General features: G+C 41.5%; 1 protein-coding gene across 5 annotated transcripts in view; it reads left to right on the plus strand.

The window, feature by feature from the left end:
• Window positions 1-11096, plus strand: part of AGO1 (argonaute RISC component 1) — a 37429-nt gene that overhangs the window by 20144 nt on the left and 6189 nt on the right. For 4 of the 5 annotated variants that reach the window (XR_006221206.1, XR_006221205.1, XR_006221207.1 and 1 more), the window contains exons 13-18: window positions 6114-6273; window positions 6455-6575; window positions 7602-7796; window positions 9710-9844; window positions 10425-10526; window positions 10855-11054. Coding sequence is in view for 2 of the 5 variants with exons in the window: in XM_042996472.1 (XP_042852406.1) it covers window positions 6114-6273; window positions 6455-6575; window positions 7602-7796; window positions 9710-9844; window positions 10425-10526; window positions 10855-11054 (913 nt within the window). In the remaining 3 variants the exon portion in view is untranslated. The remainder of the gene's footprint in view (window positions 1-6113; window positions 6274-6454; window positions 6576-7601; window positions 7797-9709; window positions 9845-10424; window positions 10527-10854; window positions 11055-11096) is intronic. The other variant, XM_007092463.3, reaches the window with a different exon arrangement.

The following is an 11096-nucleotide window of genomic DNA, read 5'->3' on the forward strand; positions in this document are numbered from 1 at the left end:
TACCTGCTCACACTCCATCCCAGTAACATTTACTGGGATCCTCTGGGTTCTGGTCTTTATGCCAGGCAAAGCTGGGCCAGATAGAGAAATGGGTCAGTCCAGACTCCTGTTCCTAGGAGTGTGTTGTCTATCAGGACATTGTAAAGCACACTCAAGTGGAATTTGTGGTGGCTCTGTAAGTGGTCTGTTGCCTGGGAATGACTTGGACTTTCTGAGAAGCTTTCTTCTCTCCCACTTTTAAGGAGAGGGGTGACAATATATAACTCTGGCACAGTTCTTTTACTCTCTTTTCCCTCCACGTCTCCAGTTTCAAAGGAAGAGCTGTTCCTCCTCTTACCTTGTTCAACCCTTGTATGCGCTTATTCCTATCTCATCCTGCTACTTTTGGGACTTCATACCCTTTAACCCTCCAACTTCTTCAGTTTCCCCACCCAAGAGCACATTACCACAATCATGCCATCTCCTTTAGCTTTTGTCTTCCTATTTTCTTGATTTTCTTCATCATACCTTTTGAATGTGTTCTCTACATTTTCTAGGCCCTTTCCTCACCAGCTACTTACTCCTTTGCGTCTTTTATCTGTCTTCTAACTTTCTCCTAAACTTCCCTTGCAGAAAGCCATCTGTGACCTTTCTCACTTCTCTTGACTTCTGATATTTTCTCCTGTCTCTCTCGAATTATTTTTGTCATTACCAGATATGCCTGGTATTTTCCAGATTTCTGTATCCTGCCTTCTCTGTCTTTACATTCTAGTGAAATTTTCATTGATTTCAGTTGCTTAAATCATCACCTATTATTATATGCTATAATGTATTATTAAAATCTTGATCCAATCCTTTACCTCTGTCTCTCATTTGTTGCTTTTGACCTTTTTCCCTTCTATAGGAGTTTACTGATTACCTACTATGTGTGAGAAATACTGTGCTAGGTCCTAAATGCGTTGGTGAATAAAATGGATATATTGTCTGCTCTTGTAATGTGTTTTGGTGGACCATGTCTTTAGTATCTTCTCCTGTCTTTATTAGTAAGCTCTTATCTTTACTTCTTCTGTGTTTGGCATCATAATTGCTTCTGAGTACCTTTATCCAAATTCTGGAGGCAGTCTGTCTTCTCGTTGCTTCATCTCCAGTGTTCTTTTTTACAGTTTTAAGATACATTCTCTGGTCTCCACCCATACTTTTCAACTTAATTTTAACACTTCTTCTTTTTCTTTTTTCATTTAAATGTTTGTTTATCTTTGAGAAGGAGCACAAGTGGGGTAGGAGCAGAGAGAGAAAGAGAGCACAAATAGGGGCAGAGAGAGGGAGAGACACAGAATATGAAGCAGGCTCCAGGATCCTAGCTGTAAGCACAGAGCCTCATGCGGAGCTTGAACCCACAAACTGTGAGGTTGTGACCTGAGCCGAAGTTGGGCACTTAACTGACTTAGCCACCCATGTGCCCCTCTTCTTAAGTCTTTCTTGAATAGGTTACTTGATGAGACCTTTTGTGACTCTACTCCTAAAAAAAACCTTCATTGGCTCAAATTCACAAAGTAAAAATTTTTCAGGGTCCTGATGTATGTTTAACTTTTCAGCTTTATCTTGTATTGTTCCCTTTGCCACACATACTGGAACGATCACTTTTTCTGGAATTAGATAGAATTTGAAATAGATTTTAATCCTGGTGATGCCAGTTTACTGATATAGGCAAATTACCTAACCTTTCTGAGCCTCATGAATTAATTATATAAAAAGCAGCATGTATGGCTCAATTGGTTAAGTGTCCGACTCTTGATTTCAGCTCAGGTCGTGATCTCAACAGTTGTGGGTTCAAGTCCCTGGTCGGACTCTGTGCTAACAGTGCAGAAACTGCTTTGGATTCTCTGTCTTCTCCTCTGTCTTCTCCTCCCCTGCTTGTGCGTGCACGCTCTCTCTCTCTCTCTCTCAAAAATAAATAAACGTTAAAAGAAAGCAACATGTAACAGTGCTTAGCACACTGTGGATACTGTAGATGCTCATTTCTTGCCTGTGCTTTCTATTCTCTGGTTTTGCTTACCTCATTTGCCTTTGTCTAAAATATCTAAGTACTCTTCTTATTCCCCATGTTGCCCTTAAAATTCTCTCTATCCTTCAAGTCCCAGTTTAAATGTATTTATTCCAGGGGCACCTGGGCAGCTCAGTTGGTTAAGCATCTGACCTCGGCTCAGGTCATGATTTCACGGTTGTGGGTTGAAGCCCCACATCGGGCTCTGCGCTGACAGCTTAGAGCCTGAAGCCTGCTTTGGATTCTGTGTCTCCCTCTCTCTCTGTCCCTTTCCCCACGTGTGCGTGCTCTCTCTGTCTCTCTGTCTCTCTCACTCTTCCTCACAAAAATAAACTTATTAATAAATATACTTATTCCCGGAAGCCATCTCTTATCCTACTTAGAGGATAAATCTTTCTGGAAATTGTATCAGGCTGCTGATCAGTTACTACCTACCTTGATATTATTTTGAGCATAGGGTAGATCTTATTTTGCTCTGAAACCTTCTTTCCTCTGCACATATAAGGTGGAACCTTCCATTGACATGATACTTAATAATTGCTTATGTAGTGAAGTTGGTTGATCTTCAATCCAAGTCTCTCTTGGACCTTAAATTGATGGCCCTTGGATGCAAAATAAGGATACTTTTTAGGAGAACTGCCTTGAGTAATTATCCACATTTCTGGTTCCCTCCAGCAAAGGGGAGAATCCAGTATTTGTTTTGCTTGGAAAGTAGTATAATGTAGTGTAGCATGCTTGGGGAGGTCAGTGCTTACTCAGAGAATTTTCCCCACCCTGGGCTCAGTAATGTTACACCTCTGTCCAGTCTCAGCCTTGATTAGGATTTTGGGCTTCTTCTACTTACATACTGTTTCTTGATTATACCACTTGGACAACTTAGCCAATTGTCTAGGAATTAAGCCAGCAGATGAGAAGAGCAGTTAGATTCTTCTAAAGACTCCTACCTTCCCTCCCTGGAGGCCAAAGCAAGGTCAGTTGCATTGTGGCTGCCCTAAGAATATAGAAGGACAGTGTGACATTTGCCCCGTTCTGATCTGGTACTGTATCTCAACCTGTCCTTAGCATTTTCAACTCCATACTTTCCACTAAATTGATACTATTGCCTTTTTTTTAAACGTAAACTTTCTATTGTAGTATACATATAGAAATCTTAAGAGTTCAGTTCACTGAATTTTTACAAAATGTCACACCAGGGTAACCAGTACCCAGTTTGGGAAACAAAACATTACTACAACCTCAGGCTGCTGGTCACTACAACTCCCCATTAGTGGTAATCACTTTTCTGGCTTCTAATATCATGGATTAGTTTTGACAGTCTTTGAACTTTATACAAATGAATTGTTTATTATGTACTTTTTGGTGTCTGGCTTTTACTCACTATTATGTTTGTGAGATTCAACATGTTTGTTTAGTTGTAGTTTATTGCAGTTTTTCCATCATTGAGTAAAATACAGTTTACATGTATTTATCCATTCTACTGTCAGTGGACATATTTGCATTGTTTCCAGTTTTTACTATTATAAATAATGCCTCAGTGAACATTCTTGTACATATCCTTTGAACATATATACCCATTTTGATTGGGTGTGTATCTAGGAGGGATTTATATGTATATATATATAATTTTTTTTTTTTTTTTGAGAGTGCACAAGCAGAGGAGGGGCAGAGGGAGAGAGAGAGAGAATCCTAAGCAGGCTTTTTGCCCAGTGCAGAAAGACATGGGGCTTGATCCCACAACCATGAGATCATGACCTGAGCCAAAATCAAGAGTCAGACGCTCAGCCAGCTGAGCCACCCAAGCACTCGAAGAAGAGGGAAGTGTACGCTTTACACTTAAATCAGCAGTGTATGAGACTTCTAGATATTTTATATCCGTACCCAAATTGGTATTCTGTCTTTCATTTTAGCCGTTTTTGTGGTATTCCGTAATAATTGTGTTGTGCTTTTAATTTGATTTCTCTGATGATTGATAAAGTTGGATATCTTTTTATATGTCTATTGGCTATTTCAGTAGCGTCTTTTGTAAAGTGCCTGCTCAAGTCTTTCCCTTTTTTTTCTTTGCCTTAACTACTTTTTTCTTACTGAGTAATAGATGTTCTTTATAATTCCTTTACTTAATACGTATGTGCATTATACATATCTTCTGTGCTTTGTGGCTTGTCTTTTTGCTTTCTTAATGGAGTCTTTTGTTGAACAGAAATTTAAAATTTTAATGTAGTTCAATTTGTGTAATATTTTTTCTTTATGGCTAGTACTTTCTGCATTCTGTTTAAGAAATCCCAAGATCATAAAATAATGGTCTATGTTTTCTTTAAAAAAATTATATATATATATATATATATATTATATATATATATATATATATATATATATGTATATATATATGATTTTAACCTTTCACATATAGAACTGGTCTATCTCCTTCAGAAACTCTTGCTTTCTTCATCTCTTGGCAGTGGTTCCTCTGCTGGTGCAAAGCCTAGAATCTCAGCCTCCTGTCCATACCTAGAATCAGCAAATGTACCCAGGGTAAAAGCAGTTGCAGAAGACAGCTCACCTTGGTGAGATTCTGTTCCTCTCTGGAGTTTTTGCCCTCAGTTCTTGTCTGAGCACCTCTCTGCTGCCTTCAGAAGAGGATTTCTGTATTTTGTCTGGCTTTTCTGAATGTTCTCTGCAGAAGCACTGGTTTGCCACTAACTACTCCATCTCTCTTAACAGTGGAAATGATCATTTTAGCTTTTTAAACATGCTCAGTCTCTCTCATTGAAAACACACTAAATCCTTCATTGATCCCACATCTCCTCCTTGGTACTTTGTAACACCTTAATAGTTTTTGCCTTTATGCCTTACCAATGTCAATCCAAAGGACGTTTCTGGTCCTTATTTTACTTGATCTTTAGTAGCATTGACTTTGTTGAACACTTGCTCCTTTTTGAAATACTTTCTCCCCTTGGCACTCATGAGACAACACTGTGTTCCTCCTAGTTCTCTGTATGCTTCTCCTTTGCAGACTCATCTTCTTAAACGTTCTGCAAATATTGAGAGTTCCTCAAGATTCAGGTCTAAGCCCTCTTTTCATCTGTTCTCTTCCTTGATGATCTCATCAAGATCGTGCCTTCAATTACTGCCTGTACCTGAACAGCTGACAAATTTGCATCTCCTTTCAGACTGTTGAGCTTTCAACTACTATTCTCATTTGTCTAGTTGATACCACTGGGATGACCAAAAGCACTTCAAACTCAAACTATCTCAAAATTATTACAAAAGCTAGAAACTTGAAGTTATCCATAAAAATTCTTTTTCCTTGCTCACATATATCATCACTGAGTCCCTTAAATATCTCTTGAAATCGGTTTCTTTCCATCTAAGCAACTGTCTTAGTACACGCTACCCTCATTTCTTGCTAGATCAGTCTAATGACCACATTCTTTCTCTTATACCATGGTTCGTTTGGTCTCCTTTTTAGTTTCGTTGGCCTTTCAATTTCTCAAACATATCTCTTAGAGTGAATTTTTGCATGGTGTTGCCTCTGCCTGGAATATTCTCTCCCAACTCTGCCTCTCTCTCTTTTTGTTTTTTGTTTTTAATTTTTAATGTTCATTTTTGAGAGAGAGAGAGACAGAGTGCTAGTGGGGAGGGGCAGAGAGAGAGGGAGACATAGAATCCAAAGCAGGCTTCAAGCTCCAAGCTGTCAGCACAGAGCCTGACAGGGCTCAAACCACGAGATCATGATCTGTGCTGAAGTCGGACACTTAACCAACTGAGCCACCCAGGTGCCCCACTCCGCCTCTCTTCTAAGTCCTTTTCTATCTTTAGGTTTCATTTCAATCATTACTTACTTAATCCTTTCCTGACTGGGTTATTGCCTGCTATTAAATGCTCTCATAGCTTCATGAAGTTTTCTGTTGTAGCATTGATCATTTTACTTTTCATGACTTAAGATTAGTCACTAGAAAGTAACCTCTGATTAGTGACCCTATGTGTTTCTGGTTATCATTGTGTTCCTACCACCTCATATACTGCCTGACATCTAATCAGCATTCAGTAAATATTTGTTGAATGCACTAATCACTTCTCTCCCTGCTCATAGCTGAAGTGAAACGTGTTGGAGATACACTCTTGGGAATGGCTACACAGTGTGTGCAAGTGAAGAATGTGGTCAAGACCTCGCCTCAGACCCTGTCCAACCTCTGCCTGAAGATCAATGTCAAACTTGGTGGCATTAACAACATCCTAGTCCCACACCAGCGGTATGAACTCTATTGCCCACTTGCCTTGCCAAGCAAGGTATCATGGTGGGGACTGACAAAGAGATAGGACCCTGGCCAGGGAGAATCATTCAGACACAAAGGAGAGGTGACCAAAATGAGTGCTAGATGGTGCCAGGAGAAGACTCAACTCCTCACTATTTGTTTTCTCTTCTTTGTTTAGCTCTGCCGTCTTTCAACAGCCAGTGATATTCCTGGGAGCAGATGTTACACACCCCCCAGCTGGGGATGGGAAAAAACCTTCTATCACAGCAGTGAGTGATACTCTCCAGCTTCTTCTTAAGGTTCTCATCTTAGCTCTGAAGACTACACATAATCTCCTTCCCTCAGCTCTTATGCTTGACCCTTCAGAAGAACTTTTTTTCAGCTGATCATCCCCATTAACCACTCCCTTGGTATCTTCATAAAACTAACTCTGTATGGTATCTGTTTTTCAGAGAAAGCAGTGGGAGTGTAGGCGGTGGCCAGAGACTTTGCCTAGTCTACATCACTCTTGCTCTGTGTTCAAATTTCTCTCTCTCTCCATGCCCACTTTGGGGATATGGGAAAGACCATGTCTCTTCTCTGAGATCCTTTTTAAGGTGGTTACTTAGTTGCTGGGATTGTCCTTTCCTCTTTCCCATCCCTACCCCTGATCCATCTAATAGATTAGATGGTTTTCTAGTCCCTCTCCCGACTTCTTTGCTCCCTGTCCCTGGAGCAGGGAATTACAAATTGCTAGAGAGATCAGGCTTACCTTCCCACTTCTCTTTCCTCAACTCTCAAGTTTCTCTAGGCAGATTGGGATAATCTCAGTAAATGCAGGGGAATCCTATAATGTGCTTATCGTTGTTTTCCTTGTGGTCATCCATCCTAGGCTCTGGCCCCTACCCACTTTGAAAATGATATTGTTTGTACCTCCTGCAAGAACACTCTTCACCACAGTTCCTGGGTAGATTCACACTTGAATTGAGAAAAGGACAAACTTATGGCTCATTGAGGCCACTCTTTGAGCTAGTAGTGCCTTCGCATGCTCCCCTGCAAGGGGTAAGAACTGAACTAATCAAGTACTTACTGTGGATTCTATGCAAGGTGTTTTATATGTACCACAGTAACACTGTAAGCAGGTAGCATTCTTATCTCCATTCGAGAGGAGGAAAAAGATCAGATGGAGATTGAAATCAGGACTCATTGAATCCAAAACCTACTAATTTGATTGCATAGTTATTTTTTTTTTTTTTTTTTGCTAAGAAGCTTTCTCCAAATCTATGTCCTGACAGTATTGGGAGAGTGGAGGTTCTGGGAGCTGATCCTGCCTCTTTGATTGTTAGGTGGTAGGCAGTATGGATGCCCACCCCAGCCGTTACTGTGCTACTGTGCGGGTGCAGCGGCCCCGGCAAGAGATCATTGAAGACTTATCCTACATGGTGCGTGAGCTGCTCATCCAGTTCTACAAGTCCACCCGTTTCAAGCCTACCCGCATTATCTTCTACCGAGATGGGGTTCCTGAAGGCCAGCTCCCCCAGGTAGGGTCCAAAGTAGGTGGTGAAAACCTTCATGTTGGGGCCAGAGGGCCTAATGGGTGCAGAGAGTACTGGTGTGTTTTTTAGGCTATTGGTATGAGGAGGGGCTACTTCTTTGAGAGCTTTGCTTATTGGCAATAGGCTTGGGAGCAGAGATCACAACTGAGAGGTGGTATGTACAAGCATCTATAGACCTTTCTTTTAACAGAAGACCCTCAGTGCCTATATACTAGTTGGTTCATGTTGAAGTCTGATTCTTTAGACTGGTAGTTCTCAGAACTTTAGCATGCGTGAAGATCACCTGAAGGGCTTGTTACAGTAGTTTGCAGGGCTCTAAGAATTTCCTATTCAGTGAGTCTAGGATGGTTCCTAGAATTTGTAGTTCTGACAAATTCCTAGGTAGGCGATGCTGCTGGTCTAGAGGCCACACTTTGACAACCACTGCTGTTGACCTTCATAATGTTCCTCCTATTTCTCCCTGCCAAGCCTTCATATTCTCTTGTTTAGAGTAGTATAATGAACTGGTCTCCTTGACTACTGTTTAATAGTAATACAACTGTCATTTATTGGGTACCACTTACATACTATGAATTGTAGTAAGCACTTCATATGTGTTCTGTTTAATGCCTAGAATAATTCTATGAAATAAGAATAATTATCCCATTTGACAGATGAAACTTGAGGCTCGGAAATGTTAAATAATTTCTTCAATGTCAGCCAAGCTAAACGGTGATGGAACTGGAATTCAGACAAATTGGTCCTTGATTCCAGAGTCTATGCTCTTAACTATTATGCTCAGTTTTCTCTAAGTCATCCAGTGTTCCCTAAAATAGCAGACAAATTTTTCCTATCATTTCTCTGTTCAGGAACATCTAGTGGCTTCACCTAGCCTTGGGTTAAAATTCAAACTGCTTAGTAAAGCAATCAGCAGTTATGAAGCCCCTACTAGATTTTCTTTTTTTAAAGCTTTTTTCCCCCTAAGTTTGTTTATTTTGAGACAGAGAGACAGAGAGTGCATGCAAGTCGGGGAGGGGCAGAAAGAGAGAGAATCCCAAATAGGCTCTGCACTGTCAGCATGGAGCCTGATGTGGGGCTCGAACTCAAGAACCACGGGATCATGACCTAAGCTGAAGTTGGATGCTTAACCAACTGAGCCACCCAGGTGCCCCCTACTAGGTTTTCTATGCTTTTACTTAATTAATCTGTCTTACTCTTTGCAATGGTTTTGTGAAGCTGATCTTACTAGTAACTTTAGATGTGGAGAAAATGAGACTTAGAAGAGTTAAGTAGCTTGCTCACAGGAATACAGCCAGATAAAGCTTGGGTTTAAACCTATTTCTAATTGATTTCCATTGTATCCATTTCTGCCATACAGTTTTGACCCCCTATATCTGACATCTAAGGCCACAAGGCAACTATTGCATATGGTTGTTTACCTTCTTTAGCTAGTCCATTTTCTTTGTAGGACTGAATTCATCTACTACTTCTGTACCAATTCCTGAACTGTGTGTCTGCTCTTCTCTGGTGGTCTCAGCTCCGTTCTTGGAGCTCACAGGGGAATTCCTTTTATCCTTCTAAACCTGAAATTTACCCTACTTTGGGCACTGTGATTATAGTGATGTTTGTGTACTTTGTTTCTGTGTCTTGACATTAGGTCTCTTTATGCATAGGAACCAGGTGAGTATTCTCTGCTGATACCAAGCCTCCCAGCCAAGGCTTTATAGCAGCATATCAGGTGAACTGAGGATAAGGCTGATTTTGTCAGGAAGAGGCTGTCCTTCCTAATGGTTGGGTGTTAGCTTATAACGGGAAGCTGAGCAAAAAGCCATATTACAAATGGCAACCACTTAGTTCAGAAAAATGTGACTCAGGAGGAGCTATATATCTCTTTGTCTCTCTCCTTACCCTGTGCCTAGATCCTCCACTATGAGCTGCTGGCCATTCGTGATGCCTGCATCAAACTGGAAAAGGACTACCAGCCTGGGATCACTTATATTGTGGTGCAGAAACGCCATCACACCCGCCTTTTTTGTGCTGACAAGAATGAGCGAGTGAGTGAGAAATTGAGGAAACCATCCATACCTTTGTCCTGTCTCCCTTCTCTTAATGTGGAAGAAGGCCTTGAGATAAATCTGGGGATTTAGTCCTTGGTCTGCCTATCCTCCTTGGCCCTTTCCCCCTAGGGCTCTTGTCCTTCCTCTGCCACTTTCTTCCCTTTTTTCTTTCTCCCCTCCTTCCCTTATACTTTCTCTTCCTCTTTCTAGCTTTCTGGCCTATAGATCCTATATAGACCAGCTCCCAGAGAAAGGAAAGGGAACTAACATTCATTGAACTTGTCCTATATGCCAGACATTGCACAAAGGTGTCTTCCTCACAGCAGCCCTGTGAGTTAGGTACCATTATTAGCTGGAGTTTAACCTCAGAAAAGTTAAATGACTTGCTGAGATCACACAGCTTCTAATGGTGAAACCAGCACTTAACCACAGGTCTGTGTGACAGGAGAAGTCCATTATTTTAAGATCTAGTACCCTCTGGGAACAGAGATTTTGGTGGAATCAGAGTAGGATTGAGTCAGAACCCTTCTTAGGGCCAAGCAGATCTTGGGATCTTGGTTGTCTTTTCTCTGTACAGATTGGGAAGAGTGGTAACATCCCAGCTGGGACAACTGTGGACACCAACATCACCCACCCATTTGAGTTTGACTTCTATCTTTGCAGCCACGCAGGCATCCAGGTAGTCGGGCTATGTCCTGGGGTTTCCAGTGGGTCAAAGATGAATTGATTATTCCCACTGCCTGTAGAATATATCAGTCATCACTGAGTGGCATTCAGAACAGGATTATTCTCTTAATAAGCCTTTAGCATACTTGAACAGAAGTACGTTTTGAATGTCTTAGGCAGGTTGCCCATAACAAGGGTATTTTATGACATAGGTGGCTTTGTGTCTGCCTATTCCTGAGTGGATCTTTCAACCCAACTACACTTGTAACAGTGATCCTGTTCCTTAGCATTGGCTGTCCCCTCTGCCCAGTCTGGGGCCCCTCACCTTCCTATCTTCCCAGGGTACCAGCCGACCATCCCATTACTATGTCCTTTGGGATGACAACCGTTTCACAGCGGACGAGCTCCAGATCTTGACATACCAGCTGTGCCACACTTATGTACGATGCACACGCTCCGTCTCTATCCCAGCACCTGCCTACTATGCCCGTCTGGTGGCTTTCCGGGCACGATACCACCTAGTGGACAAGGAGCATGACAGGTGAGGCCTGGGATCAAGCTGGCTTCCCATTTGTTTCAGCCT

The sequence above is a fragment of the Panthera tigris genome, chromosome C1, assembly GCF_018350195.1.
Source record: "Panthera tigris isolate Pti1 chromosome C1, P.tigris_Pti1_mat1.1, whole genome shotgun sequence".
Classification (NCBI taxonomy): domain Eukaryota; kingdom Metazoa; phylum Chordata; class Mammalia; order Carnivora; family Felidae; genus Panthera; species Panthera tigris.